At 54.8% G+C, this 27,287-nt stretch overlaps 1 protein-coding gene across 1 annotated transcript; it reads right to left on the bottom strand.

Annotated features, from left to right (window-relative positions):
• Positions 1–8,113: 8,113 nt before the first annotated feature.
• PLPP7 (phospholipid phosphatase 7 (inactive)) lies at positions 8,114–23,335 on the bottom strand. Its single transcript, NM_001078118.1, has 2 exons — positions 22,685–23,335; positions 8,114–9,412 (listed from the first exon to the last, which is right to left on the bottom strand). The coding sequence occupies exons 1-2, from the start codon at positions 23,133–23,135 to the stop codon at positions 9,048–9,050; spliced, it is 816 nt and encodes a 271-aa protein (NP_001071586.1). The 5' UTR covers positions 23,136–23,335; the 3' UTR covers positions 8,114–9,047.
• Between the last annotated feature and the right edge of the window lie 3,952 nt (positions 23,336–27,287).

The following is a 27,287-nucleotide window of genomic DNA, read 5'->3' as shown; positions in this document are numbered from 1 at the left end:
GCAATTAAAAACAAACTGGTAGCCATCTAAATGTCGGAAAAGAAAAAGAGAGTCTCTTCCATACAAGGAATCACTGGAGGCTGCTCTCAGTCAGGATGGAGATGTTGAATTATTGATGCAGAAAGGTGGTTCACAATATGTTATACAGGATAAAAGCAGGTCACAAAGCTAAGGCGTGCAGTGACTTTTGGGTCAAAATCACGTCACTGTTTTTAGGAAGGTGGAGAAAAATGTCTGCAAGGAAAAAGAAAAAAAAATTTTTTTTTGCTTTTGGTTTTCCATGAAATAATGAAAATGTCTTCTTATGTAACCAAAAAAACAAGATAACCAGATACTTCCTTAGGAAAATTCATCCTGTTCTTTGTGAGGCTCTCGGGAGACTCATCACACATCTGCCGGCCCCGGGCTCAGGACGAGAATTCCTCTCTTGTCTGGGAGCGGGCGGGAGGCCGGCCAGGTCACGTGGGGAGGGGCAGGCCTGGGTCTTTCCCCCGGGACCCCCTCTCCCAGAGCTAAGCCCCTCCTAGGGCCTTGCCCGATCCTGTCCCTCTACAGACCTTTCTGGCTGAAGGACTTAAGCGGAAGAAACAGGATGTCAAGACCCCCTTGCCCTGTCTCGTCTCCCAGCAGTAGAAGCAGCCCCAGAATGGAGCAGCAGCCAAGCCGGCTTCAAGGGCCTCACGTTGCATCTCTGACCCCGGCTGGACGTCCCTCCTCGAGTCCTGGCCCTACGATAACCGGGCTAGGGTGGGGTTCCCAGGGCTTGGCTGCTGCTGCCAGATCTCACAGCTGGGCTGTTGGTGAGAGGAGCTTTCCCAGGGTCCCAGCAAGCCGCCCCCACTGGCACGCTGCTCCTGCTGGAAGCCCTGCCTCTTCCCACTAGCAAGCCAGGTCCTGGGCTAGGTTGTTGAAAGCCGTAACTGGGGACCTGGAGCTCTGCTGAGACCAGAGCTGGGCTCTAATGACCAGACTCAGAGAAGGTCTTAGAGGGTCTCCCAGGGAAACGGCATGTCCTGGACTGGGCCTCATGATGGCCTCATGAATTCATGTGTATGTGTGTGTGTGTGAATCTATACTACATATTAGGGTTGGGTTGCCAGATAAAATAGACACCTTGGTTACATATGTCAGATAAACGCACAGTTTTGGAGTATCACTATATCCTAAAGATTGAATCCTCTATTAAAAATTTTTTTTAAGATGTAATAGAATTTATTCATATTTTTAATGTGTTTGACTGCATTGGGCCCTAGTTGCAGCACATGGCAATCTGTGTTGGCACACACAGGGTCCTTCATTGTGGTGTCTGGGCTTAGTTGCCCCGCAGCACGTGGGATCTTAGTTCCTGGACCAGGGATGGAACCTGTGCCTCCTGCATTGGATGGCAGATTCTAAACCGCTGGACCACTGGGGAAGTCCCTGATCCTTTATTTTTATTTGCTTAATCTGGTGAGCCTGATACCTGTCAACAATGGACATGCAGAGAAATTAGATGTGGTTAAGTGTGTACACCCTGCAAGAGCACACACGTGTGTGTATCAACATATGCAAGGCCAGGTGTGTACATCGTCACCAGGGTGCACGCACACCAGAAGACATGTGTAGAGAGATTTCACTGCGTGTTTGAGCCGGTGCACGACTGTGAAGTGTTTGGGATATGGAAGTGAATGTATAAATGTATCTGTGTGCAAAGATGATCATGTGTGTGTTTTCCTGTTTTGCATGCACATGTGTGACACCCAAGCACATGAAGTGTCCGATGTGCGAGTGTCCACAGACACGCACATTACAGAACATTAGAACTGAAAGGAGGCTTGGAGATCTCCCGCACGTAATTGTACATCTGAGAACGTGGAGGCCAGCCAGTCTGCCCACGTGTCTGTGTGTCCGTGCGTGTGTGTCCGAGCTGGGGCTGGGGGCTGGGATGCATGGGGAGGGCTCCCTGGCTGTCAGCTCATGCCAGCCTGGTGTCGTCGCAGGCTCATGACAGCTCTCTCCCTACGAGGACCGTTTCCCAAGCGGAAGGTCAGATGGAGCGCGGCCCGGGCCCAGGCCCAGCCTCGCCTGCCTGCCTGGCGAGCCACGTGTGTCTGCACGCGGGTTACATAAATGCCGGGCCCAGCGCTGCGGCCAGATGTTCTGTCTCTTCCTGGAGCCAGATGGGGGCTGATCCTGGAGTTCATGCATTTTTTGAGCTCCTGCCGTCCCCTTCTCCTGCCCCTTCTGGAGTTTTCCCCAGGCAGGGCAGGGGCTGGGACCTGGGGACTTTGAACTGGACCAATTGCCTCGGCCCGGAAGTGGCCTCCCCCTGGCAGGGGCTCAGGACAAGGTGACGGTGTCTTGAGAGGAGCCGCCCCCAGGGCAGCTCCTAGTTCAGTGGTCTCCCCATGTCGCCCAGAAGCAGCCTGTCGCACCCGATCCCCAACTCACCTGACCTGTGTCTCATTCTCCCCTGAGGCTTGCTCTTCCTGTGGTGACAGGTGATGGCCAGCTGACCTGATAAACCAGAGCTGCCACCATAAGGGACCACAGACTGGGTGGCTGTAACCACAGAAATGCTTTCCCTCAATTTCCTGGAGGCTGGAAGTCCATGCTGGAGGCCTCTCCCTGGTGGCTCAGATGATAGTCTGCCTGCAATGCAGGAGACCAGGGTTCGATCCCTGGGTCAGGAAGATCCCCTGGAGTAAGGGAATGGCAACCCACTCCAATATTCTGGCCTGGGAAATCCCACGGACAGAGGAGCCTGGTGGGCTACAGTCCACAGGTCCCAAAGAGTTGGACACAACTGAGCAACTAACAGTCTCGCTTTCTCCTTGGCTCGTGGAGGTCTGTGCTCTCCCTACGTCTTCACGGGGTCGTCCCTCCGCATGTCTATGTCCAACTTTCCTTCTTATAAGGATACCTGTGCTATTGGACAAGGGCCCTCCTAATGACCTCATTTTAAGTTAATTGCCTCTTTAAAGGTCCTGTCTTCAAATAGAATCACATTCTGAGGTCCTGGGGGTTAAGCTTTTGACATATGAATTGCGGTGAGGGGGCACAGTTCAGTCTGTTAACACCACAATAGTGTGTTCTTGGCAGTGGGTTTTTCCCAGGCCAGTCCGCCATCGCCAGGCCATAGCTGCCAGGGGTCTTCAGAGCCCCAACTTACTGTTCTTTATTTTACAACTAGGAATCCAGTAGAGACCCTACCAAGATGCAGAGTCAGCAGGGGTGACCTCCTTGGCCCTAAATCCCAGCTCTGTTGGAAGGAGGTTTTGGGCAACCTGGAGGAGAAATGAGACAGACTCAGGGTGGGAGGGGTTAGTTCACACGCCCTTCGCCCGCCCACAGCCTGAAGCCGGGGAGCACGAGGTGGGTGGTGGGGTTCAGAGCAGGCTGCATAGTGCTTGCATACTTGGTGTGGGCCGGACACCCCTCCTGGGCCTCAGTGCCCCCATCTGTGAAAAGAAGCCACTGGGTCTGCCGTGACATGGATAGGTGCCCATCTCTTGGTTCCAGTTCATCCGATCCCCAGAGTACCCTGCCCTGTGCCTGAGTGCCCAGCAGGGACATGTGGTTCTTGGGCGGGGGCGGGTGCAGCCCAAGAAGCTCTGTCTTCCTTTCTTGACCCTTCAGTGTGCCCGCCTGGGCCACACAGTTCTGGATGCTCCAGCATTATGCAAGGTAGCATTATCCCCATTTTAGAGAGGGGGAAACTGAGGCTCAGAAGGGCTCAACAACTTAGGGCCCTTAGGGTCTGACTCCCATGTGTGCACTCTTTCCTCAAGATCACTCTTCCCAGACCACCCCCAGCCTGTCCCCGAGCCCCTCTTGGCTCACTATCCCAGTGACCTTGACAAAAGAAACCCAGGTGAACTTCTGTGTTCTGGGAAGTGGTCACATTGCCCATGACACCTGGGGATGATGCCAGGAGTCAGGAGGGCGCTGGGCAAGTTCAGGACTGACTCTGGGCTCGGGGAGGGGCAGGTGGGGGCGCACAGGGCTGGGGGTGGGTGTGGGTCGGAGTGAGGAAGCGGGGAGGACACACCGAGGCTGAGCTTTGCGGCTGCACCGGGGCCGGTGGGCCTTGTTCCTGTCTTACCCAACATCCAGTCTGGACGGGGCCCACAGAGTCTGGCCAAGGGCAAGCTCAGACAGCACCAGCGGCCATCCGGCACAGTGGGACTGGACTCTCTGTTGCAAAAAGAAGAAAGCAGGAGGCTTTCTTGGTGGTCTAGTGGCTAAGGCTCCAAGTTCCCCATGCAGGGGGCGTAGGTTCAATCCCTGGTCAGGGAACTAGATCCTGCGTGTTGACTGAGACCTGGTGCAGCCAAATAAATAAACATAAATATATATATTTAAAAAGAGTGATAAAAGCCATCCCACCCCTGTGCCCAACACTTCAGCAGTCCAAGCCTCACTTCAAGGTTGGTGGGGTGCCCTGTGTTTCTGTTTTCCAGAGGATTCTCTGCTCCTAGGCCACTGGGTCCTGGGTTCCGATCCTGACTCGGCCAAGTCCTAGCTGAGTGACCTTGGAGAAATGACTTTCCCTCTCAGAGCCTCAGTCTCCTCACTCGTGAAGTAGGGACAAGGTCATGATGAGGAATCAGTGAGATGAGGCAGGTGAAGGACTTAGGAAGCCATAAACTCCCTCCTCGCCTCGCCCCAAGTCACGAGCTTGAATGCCAGTTTCACGGACAAGCTGATCTCTGAGAGGTTAAGAATGAGGGACAGATACAGAGGAGTGAAAAGAGATAAAACCAACTCGATACAAACTTCACCCTGGTAACCGAAGTGGACACGAACAAATCAAGGAGACAACGTGAACATCCCCTGTGGATAGACATTTTTAACAAATTCTTTTTTTTTGCCATGTGGGATCTTAGCTCTCACCCCTCCCCGCTCCAGGAATCAAAACTGTGTCCCCTGCACTGGGAGTATGGAGCCTTAACCACTGGACCGCCAGGGACGTCCCAACAGAATCTTTATCTAATCCCATGCGGTGATATTTATTTTTTTAAGATTTTTTTTTTTTTTTGATGTGGACCATTTTTAAAGTCTTTATTGAATTTGCTACAACATTGTTTCTGCTTTATGTTTTGGTTTCTTTAGCCCCAAGGTATGTGGCCTCTTAGCTCCTCCACCAGGGATGAAAGCTGCAGCCCCTGGATTAGAAGGTGGAGTCTTAACCACTGGACAACCAGGGACGTCCCAAGGCGGTGATATTTAGAAAAGGTTAGGGCTTCCCTGGTGACTTAGAGGATAAAGTGTCTGCCCACAACGCGGGAGACCCGGGTTCGATCCCTGGCTAGGGAAGATCCCCTGGAGAAGGAAATGGCAACCTACTCCAGTACTCTTGCCTGGAAACTCCCATGGACGGAGGAGCCTGATAGGCTGTAGTCCATGGGGTTGTAAAGAGTCGGCCACGACTGAGCGACTTCACTTCACTTCACTTAGGGTAACCCCACGTGGGGTTTATCCCAGGTATGCAGGATGGGCTTACCATTAAGAACCAAATATTATAATTCACCATAAGAAAGTGAGAACGGCTGTTGGCTTCCATCACTGAAGTGCATTAACCATAGGCGAGTGAGCATTCGCGTCTCTCCAGGAATGGGGTGTTCCTGAAGGAGTCACAGGCCCCTCCCTGCCCCCCATGCCCGGCTCTGCTCCTGCGGGCTCCCCCCGGCTGGCAGGATCCTTCCGGGATGGCAGGGTGGACCCTGCACCAGGTGCCCCTCCGCAGGGAGCACCCCTGGGTCACACACGACCCTACAGGGACCCCTGTCAGCCCTGTCTGATAGTTCAGGACACCAGGCTCGGAGAGGTGACCGCTGTGTCAGCGCTGGCCCTGGCCCGAGCCCCCGGTGCTGCTAACACTTTGCAGGACAGGATGTTTCTCCTGGGCAAGCTGCCCCCTGCCTCTCCAGGGAGATTATCCTCCTAACTGTCTGTTAGGCACTTGGATTCTAATATCCACCCTGAGCTTAGGAGGTCTGCCGAGAGCCCTCCATTCTTCAAAAAACCCTTCCTCATCCTAAAGACTCTAAAGGCCACCACCCACCCCTGCAGAGGCAGAGGCCCTGGGGGCCCATTGGAGGCGTGGGCCTTGCACAGCGGGAATGTGTCCCCTGTCCAAAGCTGGAGCCAGATTCGCCCCATTGACAGGCTCCCAGGTTCCCAAGGGTGGGGGCGAGGGGCAAAGGAAGCCGTCCTCACCCCTTCTGCTCAGCATCGCATGGACGCGCCCCCCAGGAGCATCTGTGGGAGCATGCAGAATGTATTTTGAAGACCCCGGATCAGCCAGCATTCAAGATTGGAAGTTGAGGGTCTTCATCATAGTAGTCATGTATGGATGTGAGGGTTGGACCATAAAGAAGACTAAGCGCTGAAGAATGATGCTTTTGAATTGCAGTGTTGGAGAAGACGCTTGAGAGTCAAACCAGGCAATCTTAAAGGAAATCAACCCTGAATACTCATTGGAAGGACTGATGCTGAAGCTGAAGCTCCAATACTTGGCCACCTGATATGAAGAGTCGACTCATTGGAAAAGACCCTGATGCTGGGAAAGACTGAAGAGGAGAAGGGGACATAAGAGGATGAGATGGTTGGATGGCATCACTGGCTCAATGAACATGAGTTTGAGCAAACTCTGGGAGATAGTGGAGGACAGGGGAGGCTGGCATGCTGTAGTCCATGGGATCGCAGAGGGTCGGACACCACTGAGCCACTGAACAACAACAATGATATCATGGTGGCCGGCCGAGTCTGGCCTCCCTGAGCTCCTTTAGGGCAGAGACTAGGGGCAGAGCTCTTGCACCCCCAGCAGGTCTGGATGAAAAGGAGGCTCCAGAGAGAAGCCTTGGGAGGGTGAGCAGGGGCAGCTTGGGGCCTGCCTACAGGGGATTGGCCCTGGGGAACCGTGACCCCTGAGGGTGTGGGATCTAGAGAAGAAGGTATTCAGGCTGGAGGGTTGGGGCAGAGGGGGTGGTGCTCTGGGCCCAGGAGACCCCGCCCTTCATCATCAGCAGCTGGTCCCTTAGGTAGGCTTGGGCCACATCTCTATCCACTCCCAGCGGGGCGGCGGGGAGAGGAAGTTGTCTCTCCCCCAGAGGATCCTGCCTCGTATGGTTCAATCGTGTCTTCCTGAGATATTGCAATCCTGACTCCCAGCACCTACGGACGTGACCATGTCCGGAAAGGGCCTTTGCAGACATGATTAAGATGTAAGTTAGGATGAGGCCATTCTGAGTGGGGTGGGCCCTAGTCCAAGAGGAAGAGAAGACGGACAACAGACGAGGGCAGAACGCCCCGAAATGACAGAGGCATGTGTTGCAGTGATGTAGCCACCACCAGAAACCGGAAGAGGTCAAAGTGAAGGGTTAGTCGCTGGGTCGTGTCTGACTCTTTGCCACCCTACAGACTGGAGCCCACCAGGCTTCTCTGTCCATGGACTTTTCCAGGCAAGAATACTGGAGTGGGTAGCCATTCCTTTCTCCAGGGGATCTTCTCGACCCAGGGATTGAACCCCGGTCTCTTGCATTGCAGGCGGATTCTTTACGGTCTGAGCCTCCACGGAAGAGGTGGGGAAGGATTCTACCCAGAGTCTCAGAGGCAGCGTGGCCCTCTCGACACCTTGAGTTTGGACTCCTAACCTCCAGAACTGAGAGAGAGCATGCTATGGTTGTTTTAAGCCGCCAGTCTGTGGCTCTTCCTTAACAGCAGCCAGGACAGGAATCCATTGTTGGTTGGCACTGATGTCTCCCTTGTCCCGCCTCCCCTGTCCTGGTACTGACCACATCCTTGGGTCAGGGCTCTGGCCAGCAGGGGATAAGGGGGCGTCTTGGCCCCCAGGGGAGATCTCCCTTGGCACCACAGTGGGGGCTTCCCAAACTGATCAGAACCAGGCCCTGGGGCAGAGTGGCCAGTGCAGGGCCTGGGGATGGAGGGAACCCTAGCACAGACCTCAGGGAGAAGGGCAACTCAGCCCTAGGAGCCCACTGCTTCCTGACCACCTGACCCTGTGGCCTGACTGGGGGTAAAGGAATCGGCTCCCCTACCTTCAAGTTAACAGGGACTCTCCCACCTGGAAACTTGCATCAGAGAAGGAAAAACACCCACACAGGCGAGATGGCTGCATGTCATCTGTATTGTCATGTGAATTGCACATCCGGCATGGCTGACCTGGACACGACCTATTAGGTCACACAGAGTCTGGCCCCTGGGGGCCAAAGCGGCACTGCCGCCCAAGGCTTTTCCTGGGCAGCAGCCCGGACACCTGGTCTCCCTGGGCTCTGGGGCCCAGCACCGGGAGAGGCCAGCTCATGCCTCAGGCCCTTCTGCTCCTGGGCAGTGTCTCCCCAAATGCCCCTGGAGCAACGGGGTTCCTTGGAGGGTTCCTAGCTGTTCCGTGAGAAAAGGGTTCTGTGGTCAAATAAGTTTAGGAAACAGGGATTAAACAAGGTTTGACAAGAAGCTTTTCTGCAGGACTTGTCAGAGCCTTTATGCCAGTCCCGGCCCCCGGGGACGTCCAGCGTGTATGCAGCATTTCCCAAATTTGTTTGACCACAAGACCATTTTTACTCCCAAGGCGTCTTGCAGGCTGGTGTCCGGTGGGGCACCGTTTGGAAAGCGCTGCCCTAAGTAAGCTGTCGGTGACTGTTAATGGTGATGGCACCTGCGTTGGGCGGTGGGCCGTGGGTATTTCATCAGGCATCGTGCTACAGTGAGGTGGGCACAGCCAGGAACTCAACGGTCGTGGTGATGAAAGGACAAGACGAGACTTGGCCCCCCGCGTGGTTCTGGCCTGGTACCCTCCAGAGCAGAAGCCCAGCAGGGCTGCCCCACGGCTGGGCCCCAGCTTGTCTACAGAGGGACTCAGAGTCTGATTAAGGGGGCAGGGGGCGCCCCGCACAGTGGGAGGGATGGGATGGTCGCTGGCGGGTCGGCCTGACGTCACCAGCCTCCAACCACGATGGGGGTGAGGGGATGAGCTGGGACGGCCCGGTTCCCCGCTCCCTTGCCAGCCCCATTTCCTCCGACGGGCCACCCCGCGGACGGGTGGCTCACCAGGCGGAGATGAGCATCTGGCAGGTGTTGGAGGACATCCACACCAGCTCAACCAGGCGGAACTGGAAGTAGCCGATGGCGAAGCCGAAGAGGACATCGGTGATGTGGTGGCGGCCAATCATGACCCGCGACAGCCCCACGCACAGGGCCCAGAGCACCAGCAGGACGCGCAGCGGCACGGCCAGCACCAGGTGGCTCAGGAAGAACTTGGACACCATGGCCGCGCGGCTGGCGTGCCCGGCGGGGAAGGCATACACGTCCATGGTGAGGTAGTCCAGGAGGCTGGGGCTCGACTCGAACGGGCCACGCCGCTTGATGAGCTTCTGCACGCCGGCCACCGTCATGATGTCCAGGAGCAGGGCTGCGGGTGGGAGAGAGGGGGGCCCCCAGGTCGTCAGCGCCACCCTGCCCCCTCCCACCCTACCCCCTCCTCACTTGGGCCACTTGGACCTCCCAGCAAGGTTTCCACCTCGGGGCCTTCGCCTGTGGCTGTTCCCTCTCCCTGGAACATACTTCCCTGGGATATGGCGGTGGTGGTTTAGTCCCTAAGTCATGTCTGACACTTGCCACCCCATGGGCTGTAGCCCACCAGGCTCCTCTGTCTGGGGGATTCTCCAGGCAAGCATACCGGGGTGGGTTGCCATGCCCTCCTCCAGGGGATCTTCCCAACCCAGGGATCAAACCCATGTCTCCTGCATCTCCTGCATTGGCAGGTGGATTCTTTCCCATTGAGCCACTAGCGAAGCCCTCCCTGGGGAGTTCGGACAGGTAAAGGTGCTGAATGAGAGAGTGGTGAGCAGGGGTCTTGTGGGCCACTGTGGGCACCTGGAGAATCTCATCCTGACCAAAGAGGCTCTGGGCTGCTGGTTTTTCCCTAAGAACTTCCAGTGAAGTCCCCTCCAGTACCAAGAACAGGGTGTCACCATACCTATCTTTTCTAAGTTGAAGTGAGATTCATGTGTACAATTGCCTCCCTGGTGGCTCGGACTTTAAAGAATCTCCTTGCATTGCAGGAGATCTGGGTTCAATTCCTGGGTTGGGAAGATCCCCTGGAGGAGGAAGTGGCAACCCACCCCGGTATGCTTGCCTGGAGAATCCCATGGACAGAAGAGCCTGGTGGGCTACTGCAAAGAGTTGGACATGACTGAGCAACTAACACTATTAATACAACTAACCATTTTTAAGGGTACAGTTCAGCAGCTTCTAGTGCATCCACAATGTTGGGCAAACACCCTCCTCCATCGAGTTCCAAAGCATTTTCATCACCCAAAAGGAAACCCAGTCCCCATTAAGCCATCGGTCCCCATCCGCCCTCCCCCAGCCTCTGGCAACCCCTGAGTTGCCTTTGGCTCTGTGGACTTGCCTGTTCCCTACGTTTCATACGAATGGAGTCGTACAATGTGAGACCTTTTGAGTCTGGCTTCTTTCCCGTACCATAATGTTTTTGAGGCCCATATATGTTGCAGCTGGCATCAAAACTTCCACTCCTTTTTTATGGCTGCCTATTATTCCATTGTCTGGACCTGCCACAATTTTTTTTATCCATTCATCTGTTGGTGGCATCTGGGTGGTCTGCCCCTTTCGGCTGTGGTGAATAATGCTGCTATGAACATTTGTGGACGAGGATTGGTTGAGAACCTGTTTGCAGTTCTTTGGGGGCACATTCCTACAGGTGGAATTGCTCCATCATGCAGTGAAGTGAAAGTCACTCAATTGTATCCGACTCTTTGTGACCCCATGGACTGTACAGTCCATGGAATTCTCCAGGCCAGAGTACTGGAGTGGGTAGCTGTTCCCTTCTCCAGGGAATCTTCCCAACCTGGGGATCGAATCCAGGTCTCCTGCATTGCAGGCGGATTCTTTACCAGCTGAGCCACCAGGGAAGCTCCCCAATCGTGCAGTAACGATGTGTAACTTTCTGAGAAGCCACCAAACTGTTTCCCACGGCAGCGGAGCCCTGTTGCCCTCCCTTTACAGGGACGGGACGGAGCCCTGGAGGTTGAGCATCCTACTCTGCTCCTCTTTCTTTCTGGATGCTCCCTTTCCCCCCCCCTGACTTCCTCTCCGTCATCCTCACCGTGCTTCCCCGCTGGGCAGTGAGCAGCTCCTCGTCAGCTCTCACTCCCTCCCTCGCATCGTCCCTTCGTGAAATGGGGCCAAGCCGTGTCTGTTTTGTTCACTGGCTTCTGCCCAGCATCAGACACAGAAGGCAGGTCTCCACGTGTTAGCTGAGTCCTGGCCGGGGGCAGAGGGGTGGGCTCTTTCCCATTTGGGGAGTCTAGGGGAGACACGAATCTGTCCATTCGGCCCCCGCCAGCACCCCGCTGTGTGGCCTTGGAGAGGATGCCCTGCCTCTCTGGGCCGTTAGACGAAGGCCCCAAGCCAAGGCCCCCGTTTCACCCAGGCAGCCAAGCTGGGGGCTCACAAGTGTCCCAGAGACCCAGATTTGAGCCCCAGCCTTGGAGCCTCCTGTGACCTTGGGCAAGTCACCTAACTTCTTTCACCGCTAAGGCAAGATTACAACCACCTGCACCCAGAGGAGGTCTGGCGCGGTGCCTGCAGGGCGACTGCCTGTCCCGGGTTTGCTTGGGACGGAAGGGCTTGGGGGACATAAGAGGGTCAGGGCTACAACAGGGATTCCCCAGAAGACCAGACGAGGTGGTCCCCCCAGTGCCTGGCACACAGGGGGAGCCAGTGAAAAGTGGAAGATTAGTATCAAACGACAGATCAGGGCAGCCTGGCGCTGACAGCTTTCCTGGAAACTTTGCAGGAGATAACTGAAATTGTTGTCCTGCAATCGTTCTTGTTCAGAAACGGGAAAAAAAAAATCTTTGGGAAAAAAATGACACAATTGATGTTCACTGTAGAAAACTTACAAAACAGGAGACAAAATAAAATTTTAAATCGCCTGTAATTCTGCCACCCAGAGATAGCCACTATCCCAGAACCTTCTCTCCACCTACAGAGGGTTGATTTAATAAAAGCTGTGACGTGCTCCACACACACCGTTCTGTAACCTGCTTTTGAAACTGGCCAGCTGCAGTGTCTGGAGTGTCCCGGGGTATTTATCTGGTGGTCCCTGGGCTGGAAGTCCAGGCACCCGGGTAACACTGCGCTCCCTGGGCAGAGCAGGAATCCTCTCTCCCTGCCCTCTGCAGGGTTGCTGCTTGCAGTCTGGGCTCTTGGTTGGGGATTTGAAGCCCTGCCCTCCCTGGGGCCTGCCCCTCTCATTAGCCATAGGGCCAGCTGATATCTGCCCATCCTGGACCACCCAGGGAGGGGGCAGAAGCAGGAAGTGGTGGATGCAGAGGCTGCCGGTCCATGAGAGGGGGAGGAGTCTAACAGAGGGAGCCCACCTTGTTGCATGCCCCGCCCCCTCCGCGTGGCAACTTGTTCCCAGGAGCTCAGACCTTCCAGTATGCAGGCTGCTAACCCAGGTTGAGGCTGGGAGAATCTGGAGCCCACACGACATGGAGGCCACAGTCCCAGCAGGACATAGGGGACCAAAAGGGCAGGTGGAAGTTGGAGGAAGGTGGTGGCATCTGAGCCCCGGGGACCTTGAGCCCAACGGAGCAGCGAAGGGACGAGGCCAGGCCGAGAGGAGGCAGCCAGTCCTCTCCAGTCCGGAAAGACCACTCCCCGACCTCATGACAGGCTGCCGCCACCTGGGGAGGAGGCAGTTCACAGGTAAGGGGTTAAACGTGCAGGTTTCAGAGTCACAGGTGGGGTTCCAGTCCCAGCTCCTTGGCTCAACAAGTGCCTTCACCTGTCGGAGCCTCAGTCTGCCCACCTGTAACAAGGGTTCTCGCAGGATGAGATGAGCTCCTAGTGCCTACCAAGTACTTAGAACAGCCCGGTACGTGCTGGTTGAGGGCACAACTGCTCTTGTTACTCCAAAGCCCCAGCCTGGCCTGAGCCAGGCATTCAGACCCTGGAGGCTGGGTGGTATTGAGCAGGTGCATCAGCAAAAGGACTTCCTTCTCTGAGGTCCCATCAGTGTCAAAATGATCTGGCCCAGGTTCCAAGACCCTCAGCACCTGAAGGAAGGCCACAGCATCCTGGGCTGGTGGCTTGAGGGTGGGACTGATGTGGACCAGGATGGGGTCCCTAGACAGAACCATGACACTGGCCACTAGGAAGATGTGGGGGGTGTGTGTGTGTATGTGTGTGTATTAGTCACTCAGTTGTGTCTGACTCTTTGTGAGCCCATGGACTGTAGTCTGCCAGGCTCTTCTGTCCATGGAATTCTCCAGGCAAGAATACTGGAATGGGCTGCCATTCCCTTCTCCAGGGGATCTTCCCAACCCAAGGACTGAACCCAGGTCTCCCACATTGCAGGCAGATTCTTTACCATCTAAGCCATGTGGGCCATCTATCTAATTAGTGACCAAGTTTCTCAGCTGCAAACCAGGGCTCAGCAAGTTGGCAAACTCTCGCTGGCAGGAATCTGCTTTCCCAGACGAGTGTGAACTGCAGCAGAGGTGCCCAGAGGGAGCCTCTGGGTTCCAGGAGGAAGTAGGTGGGACGGACAGCATCTGCTTCTCCATGGGCTGCCTGGGACCGGGGAGCTGGGCTCAGGGCTTCAGTCTGATGTGGAGGCTGGAGGCCAGGTGGGCTTCTGCCTCGCTGCCGCTGCCCCCAGGCCAGGTGTCCCAGCTCTCCTCGAGGACTGTCGAGACCAATGGGCCAGGAATCGAGCTAGACCCACACCTTTCAAACTTTTTTAGCAGCAAAACATTTTTTCCCAATGTAAGACAAAGCTATGATTTTTCCAGTAGTCATGTAATCAATGGGATGTGAGAGCTGGACCATAAAGAAGGCTGAGTGCCAGAAAATTGATGCTTTCAAATTGTGGTGCTGAAGGACTCTTAAGAGTCCCTTGGATTGCAAGATCAAACCAGTCAATCCTAAAGGAAATCAACCCTGAATATTCACTGGAAGGACTGATGCTGAAGCTGAAGCTCCAATACTTTGGCCACTTGAGGCAAAGAGCCAACTCATTGGAAAGGACCATGATGCTGGGAAAGACTGAGGGCAGGAGGAGAAGGGAGAAACAGGATGACAGGGTTGGATGGCATCACCAATTCAATGGACACGAGTTTGAGCAACTCTGGGAGATGGTGCAGGACAGGGAAGCCTGGCATGCTGCAGTCCAGGGTCGCAAAGAATCAGACATAAGTTTGAGCAAACTCTGGGAGATGGTGAAGGACAGGGAAGCCTGGCGTGCTGTAGCCCAAGGTCGCAAAGAGTCTGAGCGACTGAACAACAGAGACTCAGGATATGAACGGATAAGAGAAGTAGCCCCATGGCTGTCACTGGGGCTATTGGAAATGGGGGACCCTCCTCTGTCCCCTGAGAGGCTTCTGAGGCTGGCTGTGTGCCATGATTTGAAAACCCCACATCTGGGCCTTTGGAAATCTGCTATTTTTGGCTGGCTCTGTCCCTTGAGGCCATAATGAGGTGAAAACTGCCCCTCCACCCTGGGCTTCTCGGGTCCTTCATTCATTCACTTGACCTATAGATCTTGGGTCCCACTGCTTCCTGAGTATGTTAGGCTAGGGCCAGGCCTGGGGCTGGTGCCCCAGGCTGGCAGGGTACCAGATGACTGGGGGCAGGTGGGGTGCAGAGATGGGCAGTAAATTAGACAGGGGGCTTCTCTACAGGTGTGATGAGCCCGTGGTCTCTCCCCCTACTATTGCCTGCTGCCAGGTTTTGAGGGTTGGGTGTAGAGGAGGCTGTGGGGGGATGGCTCCCCAGCAGAGCCGATGGCCCTGGGGCCTCCCCCACAAGCTCCTCCCACTGCCCCCCCAGGCTGCCTTCCCCTCCCCCAGCACCGTGGCCAGCCCTCTTGTGACTGATTCTAACACGTCAGCACATACTCTGGCGCCCAGAAATAGAAGCAAATGGCTCCGTCACTCAAGGTTCCGTGAATTCTGCTCACATGGCAGGTCGAGGTCCCTGACCTATATTTCTTTCTGGACCGGGAGGGAGGCAGGGCCCCCCGCCTGTGGGGACAGGTCTGCTTGGCAGCAAGTTCAGGGGCCAGAACTGCAGCGCTGTGTGACCCAGGCTGGTGGCCTAACCTCCCTGGGCCTCTGCTCACTGCCATCAAGTAGGGCAGAGGCTGCGCACCTGGGCTCCAGGATCAGAGGCGGGCCTCAAGGTTGGCTGCTTGTGAATTTCATGACCTTGGCACAGCTCTCCCGCTGAGCTTCCTCCCTTCATTGATAGAATGGGGGGCATTCCAGAAGCTACTCTAAAGGCTGCCTGGTCTGCAGGGCTGGGCCCCACCAACAATCTCCACTCCCTGCCCCTCTCACCAGGCGGGTGGCTCAGATGCCTAAATCCCCTTGCAGGAAGCACAACTATTACCCGCCGTGCGGATGCCTCAGAGGCGAAAAGAATCTGCCTTAGCGCTCACTTTCTCTCCCACTCTGGTGGGCAGGAGCGGGGGGTGCTGCTGGGGTGGTCCCTCCTGGTCCCTCGAGCTTGGCTGCTCCCCCTGAGATGCCCACCATGGGACCAGTTCAGCAGCAGGGCAGGCCGGGGACGGGTGGGGAAGGGGCAGCTGTGGACCCCGCAAGGAACAGACAGTACCGACATCTCTTACTGCCTGGAGCTGGGAGGAGGGGTACCCACTCCTCTGGCCTCTGCTCTCCCATTCCATTCCCTCTAGGAATCTGGGAAACAGCCCGGTTAGCGTTCTAGGATGGTGGTGGTGGTGTAAATCGGTCTAAACTTTCTGAAGGGCTTTGGATTCAGACTCAGAAGTCTCTATGGCAGGCCTCCCTTGACTCAGCCCTTCCATGGGTAGGACTGTCTCCCTGGGAAATAGTTAGGGATGTGCCCCACGATTCATGGTCAAGATGTCCACTGCAGCATCCTTCGTGATGCTGAAAACCCCAAACCAACCCGATGCCCTTGAGTCGGAGACAGATGGGCCAGACTGCGGCCAAGTCTAGACGACGGAGCGCTCTGGGGCCGCTGCGAATGATGAAGCAGATGTGTATTTATAGCCACGGAAGGACAGCTCTGGGGTTTAAGTGGAAAAGGCCAATGACCACACCGGATTTACAGTAGGATAATGCTGTTTTTGTAAAATTAAGATGTAAATGTGTCTATACGTGGTGAAAAAAGTCTGGAAGTCACCGCACTAAATGTTAACTAACTGTGATTCTCACTGGGTGGGAGGATGAGGCTCATTTTTGTTGTCTTTTTGTAATTCTGCATTAACATTTTTTTTCTGACCGTGAAGAGGCATGATCTGTGTGCGTTTTTAAAAAGTTATTTTTACAAAAGGACAAATACTGCATGATTCCACTTTCATGAGGTCCTTAGGACGGGCAGATTCATAGAGAGAGAAGATAGATTAGAGGATGCCAGGGGCTGGGGAGTTAGTGCTTAATGGGTGCAGAATTTCAGCTGGAGAAGATGAAAGAAATTCAGGATATGGGTGGTGGGCATGGTTGTACAACTTAATGCCATTGAACTGGACACTTATGGCAAATTTTATGCCTTGTGTGTTTTAGGGCGTGCGTACGCGCACACAACAGTTATTTTAAAAACCAGCGCACTGTTCTAGAAGAACACAGCTCTGGGGACGTGGGCAGTGAGCAGAGAGTTTGATGGAAGGGAAACCCTGAGAAGAGGCAGAAACACTCCAGGCATTTGGCACTGGGACCTCTGCTATGTTGGTGTGAGCAGTGTGTGTGTGTGTGTGTGTGTGTGTGTGTGTGTGTGTGTACAAACCAGGCATCTCTCCTGACCACAGTGGCCCTGTCTTCAGTCACACACCCTGCCCCAGCCCTCGGTGCCCAGGGTTGGGGGGCTGACAGGAGTGTCCCGGTCTGTCCCTAACTCCCCTGGCCGGCATGACTCTAAGCGAGTTCTAGAACTTTGCAGGTTTCCCTAATTCTCACCTGAAGAACCCAGATATTAAAGTGGCTTGATTCATCTCAGAAGACCTCCTGGGTGCAAGGAAAGCAAAACCATGGGCATAGATAGAAGTCGAAGGGCACCAGGCTTGGCTGGGGGAGTGCGGTGACACAGAAGAGGACCCCCCAGTGGCTCCCTCCCAACAAGGGGGCCCTGACCCCATCTGGGGGTGGCCAGAGGCCAACTGGAGGGACCTTTTAGCTGAGCCGCACTGAGATGATGAGACAGGAAGGGTGGAGAATGTTCTCTCTCTGTGGAGCTGAGCTGGCGTCTCTAGCCGGACTGCTCCCGACAGTGAGGGTTTAGGATCAGTCTAAATATCCATCAACTAGGGACAGGCTATGCAAGCCTTGCAGAGGGCTTGTCACCTAAGCTGTCCCCCAGAGCAGGGCTTGGGGGCCGGAGGTGGGGGAGCTGACAGAACAGATTATTGGGGGGGGGGTGAGCAGGGGCTGGGTGGGGGGAGGGGATGCTGTGAGATGCTTGTGGGGAGTTGGCGGGGGAGTGCTGCTAGGCTGAAGGAGTTGGTTCTGGTTTCTCAACCCCTCATGCTTGATGTGAAGGGATTCAGGGGGCCCAGATGGGAGGTACGTGGCCCAGCAGGCCTGAAAGGGCCGTGAGGATGAGGCCAAGCTGGGCAAAACACGGCAGGAGGTCATTTTAGAAGCAAAGAGAAACATCCAGAGGCTCATGACCCAAACTGCAGTGGTGGTTATTCCTGAGGAAGGGGCTTAAGGGAGACATTCTTTTTTTTTTTTAACTAAAATTTTTTTCTGGCCTCAAGGCATGCAGGATCTTAGTTCCCTGACCAGGTATTGAACCTTCATCCCCTGCACTGAAAGCTTGGAGATTTAACCACTGGACCACCAAGGAATTCCTCCCTTGCTTTGTCATCTGTCCTGGTTTGAATTTTCCTCATCGTAAGGATATATAATGAAAAGGCGTTCAACACCACTTACCACTGCTGCTGCTGCTGCTAAGTCGCTTCAGTCCTGTCTTACTCTGTGTGGCCCTATAGACAGCAGCCCACCAGGCTCCCCCATCCCTGGGATTCTCCAGGCAAGAACACTGGAGTGGGTTGCCATTTCCTTCTCCAATGCATGAAAGTGAAAAGTGAAAGTGAAGTTGCTCAGTCATGTCTGACTCTTAGCGACCCCATGGACTGCAGCCCACCAGGCTCCTCCGTCCATGGGATTTTCCAGGCGAGAGTACTAGAGTGGGGTGCCACTGCCTTCTCCATATTTATCACTAAGGAAGCATGAGACACCACTTTTCACATCCATTAAAACAGCTATTTTTTTTTTTTTTAAGTGCTGGCCAAGAACACTTGTGGAGAAATTGGAGCTTTTGTGCACAGGTGGCAGGAATGTAAAACAGTTCTTCTGCTGTGGAAAACAGCCTGGGGGGTTCTTCAAAAATTAAACCTGGGGTTACCATCTGTTCCAGCAATTACATCCTGGGTGTACACCCATAAGAAGTGAAAGCGTGGGCTTGTACAGATATTTGTACCCTCGTGTTCAGAGCAGCATTATTCACAATAGCCAGAAGCTAGAAGCAACCCAAGGGTCCACTAACAGATGTTGGAGAAACAAAACGTGGTCCATCCACACCATGGAGCATCATTCAGCCTTAAAGAAGGAGACGCTGACATCTGCTACAGTACGGATTCACCCTTCGGACAGGGTACTTAGGGAAACAAGTCAGACACTAGACAGATGCTGTGTGGTGCCACCGACACGAGGTCCCTAGGTGAATCAGATTCATAGAAACAGAAAGTGTGGGTGCTGGGTGCTGGGGCAGGGGGAGTGGGGAGTTGGTGTTCATGGACATAGAGGTTCAGTTTGGGAAGATGGTCAGGCTCTGGAGATGATGGTGGTGGCTGCTCAACATGAATGTGCTGGACGTTCCGGCCGTTTAGTCGCTAAGTCATCTCTGACTCTATGGACTGTAGCCCTGCTGGGCTCCTCTGTCATTGGGGTTCTCAGGGCAAGAATATTCCTTCTCCCGGGGATCTTCCCGACCCAGGGACGGAAGCCAGGTCCTCTGCGTTGGCAGGTAGGTTCTTCACCGCTGAGCCACCTCGGAAGCCTGTACTGCAAACTGGTGTACACTTAAAAATGGCTGGAACGCTAAGTTCTAGGTTATGTCTATTTTCCCACAATGAAAAATGACATAGAAAAAGAGGAATATACAATTTTCATAATCAGGGACATTTCAATTAAGATTATTTTATAGATCATGGAAGTAAGACATGGAAACCATTTCCTGCTGAGGATGAGCCCAGGGGGAAACCAGGATAGGTCTGGTGAACGGGAATGGCCCAGGTCCCCTATTACCTGCCTGCTTTGGGATCATCAAGCTGGGCATTGCAGAGAGAGGACAAAGCGGGGAATCAGGTCACGTCACAGGTGCCTGAAGCTTGGAGGGGACCTGGATCGCCCCTGGACCTGGGACTTCTTTTGACTATGGCAATAGTGATGAGGTTGCTAATGCTGATTGCGTTCCACAAGCATTAACTGGCGTGGGTATGTGCCATGTGTAATTCTTCAGGGAAATATCCTAGCAACCCATTAGACAGATGAGGAAAATGAGGCTCAGAGAGGCCAAGTCACTTGTCCCAGTTCCCACAGCAGGGCTGGGATGTGCCCCCAGGTCTGGCCAACTCTGGAGCCAAGCCCGTGCCAGCTGCTAAGACCCCTTTTGGCTTTGAGGCTTCCAGAGTCTGTGTAACACATCACAGCCCCCGGCAAGGGAGGTGGATTTCAGGGAGCAGAAGGGAGGACTTCCTCCCGGCCCAGTTGGGACTCTCCCAGGTCCAGTGGCTGGAGCTCCATTTCCCAAGGCTCCTGAGTTTTCCCCTTTGGGGCCAAGGAGAGCCCAGGTCCCAGTGGTACTGTGGAGGCTCTGCCCCTAGGATTCTGCTGGATCCCTGGTGCTCAGAGTAGGCAGGCAGGACCAGGCTGGGCCCCTCATCCCTCTGGACCCTGCAGTGTCCACGTCCACCTGCCACCCACTGTCCCTGGTCCTTGGCCAGCTCCTCTTGAATCCCCACCACAGGCCTGACGCCCCATGTACAGATGAAGAAACTGAGGCTCAGCGATGGGACCTGACTTGACCAGAGTGAGTAAGGGTCAGAGTGAGGACCAGGACAAGTCCATTCCAACCTCAGAGCTCCAGGGTTGAAAGCCCCTGCCCCCATGCCCAGGGTCCCAAAGACTAAATAATAGACTGATCTGTGCAGTTTTTCCCTCAAGGTTGGTCTGTCATCCCTGGGCAGAAGGCAGTGTGGGCAGCCGCTCTTGGCAGGCCAGGTCAGAGCCGTAGGATCAACCCACCTTAGTTATTTGCTGCTTTTCTGGGTCCACATCCCCACCAAGAATGCAGGTCTACAGACCACCCTGCCTGCTCTGAGCAGTTTCTCTAGGCCGGGCTCTTTTTTCCTCCGTGGTCTTGGTACCTGGATACGCCAGCAAAAGTGCTGGTAAAAGGGAGACCTCTCTGCAGGTAACTCCTCAATGTGCACTGGTCTGCCCAGCCTGCAGACCAAAAGTGAGCGGGAAGGCAAGGGGTTTGCAGCCTAGAGGACTTGTCTTGGTTCCTGGGTCTACCACTTACAGATATGTGGGGTTGGACAAATCCCTCGACTCCCCTGAGCCTCAGTTAACTCATCTGTGTAGTGGGTATATTGAAATTTACATTATACGGTCATTAAAAAGATTTTAACATCATAAAATACAAGACATCCATAGCATAGTACTTGGTATCTAAGTGGAGCTCACTAAATGATGTTTTAAAAACTGAGAGACAACTGTCCTTGTTCAAGAAGGGAGATTTCTCGAATCCTGCTCTCTGTCCTACGAAACAAACAACTTTGTGTCCATAGAATCTGGTTGCTGGTAAAAGCCAGAAGCCTCATCCCGACCAGCCAGAGTTATGTCAGCTCCAGTCCTGGCTCCATCACCAACTAGCCACATGGTTGAGGGCAAAGCGTCTCTGTGTGCCTCAGTTTCTCCCTCTTTAAACAGGGAGCATAGCAGCTTCTCCCTGGGGGTTGTGGTGAGGATGATACATGATGATGTGGTTTATGAAAAACCAGGCATATAGTAAGTGCTGAATGAATCACCAGTACAGCTTCACCACTTCCAGCATCACACACGGACGAACCGTGCAGGTGGGTCTAGGGAGCGGGGTTGAGAGAGAAGCTCAAGGACACTTTCCCACGCTCGTCCTTGGACACCAGGCAACCTGACCGCACCCCCTTCCCAGTTTTCTTGAGTCACCGCTCTGTCTGAGGCTTCAACGGGCACTAGATGACAAGACCACGGTTATGCACTGCCCCCCAAAGCCCCCCGGCCTGGCACCTGGGCCACCGTGCTCTGCCCCTCCATCCCAAGCCCAGGGCTTTCCAGGTGCCCAGAAAGAGCACAGGCCAGGATGTCAGGCAGGACTTGGTGCAAATCTCAAGTTCTGAAGTCTTGGCCAGGTTGCTTTATTTACAGGAGCCTCAGTTTCCTCATCTGTGAAGTGGGAACGGTAAGAGCAGCAGCCACGTTGCGACTGCTTATTTGGGAATAACAGCAAGTAACACGGATCATTTAGGAATAAGAACAAGAAAACACTGATGTACCAGACCCGGCATCTCCTGCACGAACGTCTGCTACTTCTCCCTCCCCACATCCCACCAGCAGCACCCACCCCAGATGCTCTGAGACCCGAGCGGGAAGACTCACAGTTACTGTAACTTCCCCTGGATGGCAGTTCTCAGGGGCCCAACCCACACCCCTTCGGTACTGGGACCCCTTGTCAGTGTTGGCTTAGCCTGAGCCATGCCCCCTCGCCCCCCACTTGTGTCCCAAATGGTGGCTGTGCTGAGAAGGGCCCGGAGATTAACATGGCCCAGCTTGGAGGGTGGCAGCAGAGGGGCCCAAGCACCTCGGGGATCTGGAGGCGCCTGGAGGGTGGGCCAGATGGGGGCTGGGCATCACCTCCTGGGTAGAGGGAAGGGCCTGCCTTCCACATGGGCCCACGTGGCACCTGGCACGGGGCAGTGCTCGACCGAAAGACGCCGGTGGCAAAGACTTTGCAAACAAACCAAAGCTCCCCAGGTCCTCTCCTCCAGCGACTCGCCAAGGGAAGGGGCAGGTAAGCACTCCAGGAGGCCCTGAGCGGGTGGGAGCCCCAGACTGGACCCCTGCACCCACCAGGGATCCTGGGAAACTTTCAGGGTCCCTGAGCCAAGCAGGGTGGGGGGGTGGGCAGCTCCCAACTGCTGCCTGCAAGCAGCCTAGGAACTCAAGGACCTATCCATGGGATGGGAGTGACAGGGTTAGACACCCCACTCCAGAGCACCCGCCAGACTCCCAGACACATCCCTCAAGGCCTCCGGCACCCACTCCAAGTTGCTTCTGGGCAGCGATGTGCTTTGCCCAGGGCAGGGCTCTTCCTCAGAAGTTCCCGCTGGGGCTCTGCATTCTCAAGGCTCCCACTTTGCAGGGGACTATGGTCTGGACATCCTCAGCTCCCTCTTTCCCCAAGCCAGAGGCTTGCCTGTTTCTGGGGCACCCTTCCTGCTAACCTCATTAGATTGTTCCAGTCAGTTTCTGAGGGGCACCGCTGGCCCTGGCAGGGGCGGGGTGGGTCCAGCTCCCTCCACAAGGCCTGGCTGGGTGGGTGATGGACGACGGGCGGGTGCACTCACCCAGAAGCAGGTTCATGAGCACCTCCTGGCCGGCCAGCGTGCTGCTCTTCACCAGGCAGAGGATGGTGCCCCCGATCCAGGGGATGCCGTGGCCCGTGATGCCGATGAGCTTGACCATGGAGCGGGCGCTGGCCCAGGACGCGGCCCGGCCGGCACACACCCCCAGGCGCTTGGACATGCAGATGTCAATGGCCAGCAGGGAGTTGAAGGCGATGCCCTTGAAGGAGGGGTTCAGCTGCATGCAGTCCTCCTCAGGCAACTGCTGGGACTGGCGCCGCTCGCGGGCCCCGTCCCCAGGGGCTGGGGGCTGCGTCGAGGGGCCCGAGGCCTTCCTGCCCGAGCTGCGGGGCTCGGGGGCCCCCTTGGGGGTCTGGTTCAGGGACAGGAACTCGGCTCGGTTGAGGACGTTGCTGCGGTCCCGGGCCCGGGCCCGGCTCTGGGAGGCGGGCATTGTTGACGATCTCCTGGCAAGGGCTGGTACTAGCCTGGCCGTGAGGCCCTTCTCCCCCAAAGACGCCGGAGCCGCCCCTGCTCTCTGCCTCCCTGCCGGCTCCTCAGCAGCTGTTAAATATAGAGAGCAGGCCTGCACATGGCTGTTTACCTCCGGCTGCCACCCGGCTCCTGGGGAATGTCAGTGCCAGCTGGGCAGCCAATCGAGCCCCCCAGTGCCGGCCAGCGCCAATGGAGCCACCGGGAGGCAGACGCGTCCACAGCTGGGGCCTGGCTGCCTCGGGCCTGGGCTATTTAAATCTCCCAATGGCTCGCTCGGGGGTGGGGGGGGTGGTACCTGGGGGACTCTGGGAAATGTAGTCCTCCTGTAGGTCTGGCCTTGGCTGAGCCCCCAGCCATAGGCCCAGAGGTGGGCCCCTGACTCACCCCTGCTTTGACCAGCTTCCCTCTGAGCAGCCCAGAGCCCGGGGAGCCAGGCCCACCTGCCCCACTGGCCTGGACGGCTTGGATCTGGTCCTATGGACCAGACAGCGGAGCCCAGGCCAGAAGCTTCTCCGGACACCCGGTGGGGTGAATGACGTCACTGACAGCATCATTCTGGGTCTGCTGGGGGCGGGGCTGAGCCCAGCCCCTCCCCTCCGTGCCAGCATTTCATTAAGCTGGCAGGCTGGGCTTTGACATTTTTCAGTCTTGAATTTGGCTTCAGTGCACCACTGTTCAATCTGTAAGACTTGATTTCAGGGAGGGGTAATGAATTGGTTGGTAATGGATCTGCCCCTTGGAGGTGGCCTCCGCTGCCTGGAGCTTTGTGGAGGATGGGATCACTGTAGCAGCTTCGGGCAACCTGTAAATAGTTCCCAAGCTCCTGGTGCCACACGAGGTGCCTGGCACTGTAGCGAAGGGAACACACCACGTGCATCCCTGTCCCCCCGGAAAAAGTTATAGTTCAGCAGGGATTAAATGAATGACATGTGTGAATGATTGCAAGCATCACACGGATGTGTTTCCGGATCATACAACGGGGCTCCAGGCCTGGCCTGTGGGTCGTGGGGGGCTTTCCCCCAGAAGGAAGAGCAGGTGAGAGGCCCCGGATAGGGGAGAGCCTTCTGCTTCCTCTGAGGTCTAGGAGCCCATGTGGTGGTACATGGACCGAGGGGGCAAGAGAGGCTGCCAACCCAGAGAGGAGCAAGCCAAGAGGGATTTGAGTTCAAGGATTTGGGATTTGAGTTGGGCTTCCCCTGCTGCAGAAACCCAATCTGACAGCCCTTTAAGGTCTGACCGGGCCTGGACTCAAACAGAAGCCGCTGGTTTAGGGCAACCAGCAGAGTTAGAAGTGAATGCCCTGGTGTCATGATTTATTATAGCAGCCAAGGCCTTGGATGAAGACAGGTTTCCTCCCAAGCATGGAGCCCCCTCCTGTCCCTGGGAAGCCCCAGATCCACCCTGCAGCCTCCCAGGGAGCAGGTCCATAGACTCCCAAAGACAGGAAGCTGCCTGGGTGGGGTGCGTGCTCTCTGGTCGCCTGGAACCAGCCTGGGGGCTCCAGAGTCAGACAGATGGGGGATGACCTGGGGCTCTGCCACCAACTAGCTGTAGGACCTAGCAAGTCACTTGGTGTCTCTGGGCCTAGTCTTTTTTGTTTTTCCTCTCGTAACACAGAAATACTAGTGTCCACCTTCCAAGGGCTATTGTGAAGTCAAAGAGATGATGTCTCACTGACGCAAAATGCTGAGCAGGGTCCCTGCTACGTAGCGAGCCTTCAAGCTTCTGGATTAGGAACTGGTCTGTTTAACATATGAGGCAAAGACCTCTCTCCCTCTGAGTGACTCTTTCAGAAGCACCCACCTGCCCCCCGAAGTCTGGCCCCTCCTCCATACCTCGCTGGTGAGAAGCCAGACACCAGGAATCCTTAGTCTGGGGTTCCTTGTGGATTCCTGGCACTTCTCTTCCAGAATGTTCCACTCAGCCCATGCAGCCACAGAGGAGGATGTCCCAGACTGTGTCACATCCCACCTTCTTGGGTGTGGCCATGATGACCTGTGCGGCCCTGTCCTGAACTCGGACAGATGCACATGAAGCTGGGTGCAGAACGCATGGAGAGTGAGCAGTATACTGTGGTCTCTCTGTGTTCTAGCTTATTGATACCATGTAACCAGCCTTCCAGCAAAGTCATGATATCATGCCCACTTTACAGATGAGGAAGCTGAGGCTCAGTGGGGTGAAATCCAGAAGAGGTGAGGCCCAAATCCCAAGAAGTCCCTGGGGCCTCCAGACTCAGATGTTGCAGACCACAGGGACTGGGATGTGCCCACTCAGCTTTCCAGCAGGGCATTCCCCCTACTCTTCCTGGGTGGGGCCCATGATCCAGGCTGACCTCAGGAGGGGAGGAGGAGCCCAGCCCAGAGAGGGGCTATTAATATCCAGAGGCCTGTGTCAGCATCTTGGCCTAGCAAGAGCTGCCGGCAGGTTCCCAGGGCTACAATGGGCTCCATGCCGGGGAGGGCCATGGAGTCCAACTGGACTTTGGCCCAGGAGTGGTGAAAAGTGGGCTTTGGATTGGGTCAACCTTGGGTTCAAACCCCAGCTCAGCCTCCTCTACTTTACTGACCACAGGCACATCCTGCCAGTACTCCTGGCTTCTCTTTCTCCCTCAGGCGGCTCACTCAGACTGAGACCTGCCCCTCCATCTGTAAGCTGGGGTGAGAGGCAACTGAGAAGCAGGCAACTGAGAAGCAGGCACCAATCCTTTATGAGCTCCTACCACAGGCTACACTGTCCTACTTCTGAGCATCTTAGAATTCATTCATCCATTGAATTGATGCTTTCATTGATCTCTTCCTGCTTATAGTTCTGTATAGTTGGGGAGATAGTATATACACCTGTGAAATAACTAGCCAGTTTCCAAAACAGTATATTTTTACCAAGAGCCTTATTTTTTCTTATCATCAAATGTTACAGTCTTACAGCAATAAATTCAATGAATACAGATGATATAATATAGGTGTAACCCTGGACTTCCTTGGTGGTCCTGTGGTTTAGACTCTGTGCTTCCACTGCAGGGGGTACAGGTTCCATCCCTGGTCAGGGCACTAAGATCCTACACACTGCATGTTGCTGCAAAAAAAAAAAAAAATGAAATTCTATTGCCTGGGTGCCACGACTGTTAGCATGAGAACGGTCAGGTTACAAAGGAATTCGCACTTCTCATTTCCAATTATTGAAATGTTTTATGACAACCAAGTATTATTTTAACAATCAGAAAGAATATCTATTAAACTGTATCTATGTATAGCAAATACAGAGATAAACAAATATGCATTTAAAGTATGACTGTATTTATATAACCTTTTAACCTCTCCCTTTTCATATAACAATATGGACCTGGCAATGTCTCCATGACAACCCATCAGTCTTCAACGACTGCTTGGTATTTTTTCATGTGGCTGGGCCAAACTTTGTAGAAGCAATTCTCTGTTTTTAGACATGTAGATTGTTTCTATTTTGTGACTGTTCAAAACTATTAAGTATTAGGCGGCATAGCCATCCTTACACACACACCCCTGTGCACTGAGGCAGAATGTAAATAAGTGGCTATAGCAGCGAGTACCAGATAAAACGGTGTTTGGATGCAACCCCGTGAGATCTGATGAGTCAACCTAGCCACCTACTGCAGCGCCCAGACCCAGAAAACCAGGACAGGGTCAGAGACACTTCTAGCCAACATGGCAAGTCTAACCACACTCTTCTAGAGCCGAGGAAGAAAAGGCTAGAGTGGTGACATCACCTATAAGGCCACAGAGCTGATCAAGCAAGACCAGAGTTAAGATGTGGGCTGGCCGATCCCTATAACTCTGAGCCAGAAGGCTGTCTTCCCAGCCATGAGTTTTTCCGTTTCCCACAGTTTTTCTGTTCCCTACCCACTTGGCCTCATTTGTCACTCACTCATTCGCTCTCTCCCTCTTCGAACATTTAAATTTTTTTTTTTTTCTGACTTTGTGGCAGGAGGGATCTTAGTTCCCTGACTAGGGATTGAACCTGTGCCCCCTGCACTGGAAGCATGGTGTCTTAACCACTGGACCACCAGAGAAGCCCCTGGAACACTTTTTGGGGTCTGCTATGTGTCAGGCCCCCCTCCCCATGCAAGACCAACGGG

This window comes from Bos taurus, chromosome 11 (assembly GCF_002263795.3).
Source record: "Bos taurus isolate L1 Dominette 01449 registration number 42190680 breed Hereford chromosome 11, ARS-UCD2.0, whole genome shotgun sequence".
Lineage (NCBI taxonomy): Eukaryota > Metazoa > Chordata > Mammalia > Artiodactyla > Bovidae > Bos > Bos taurus.
The sequence above is the reverse complement of the archived record's forward strand: the minus strand, read 5'-3'. Positions and strand labels throughout refer to the sequence as shown.

What these genes read in the sequence shown, in the direction of transcription:
- PLPP7 (NM_001078118.1), bottom strand. Translation starts at nt 23,135, where the DNA reads ATGCCCGCCTCCCAGAGCCGGGCCCGGGCCCGGGACCGCAGCAACGTC. An exon ending in GCTCATGAACCTGCTTCTGG is followed by an intron (nt 9,413 to 22,684) that starts GTGAGTGCACCC and finishes TCCCACCCGCAG; the next exon opens with CCCTGCTCCTGGACATCATG.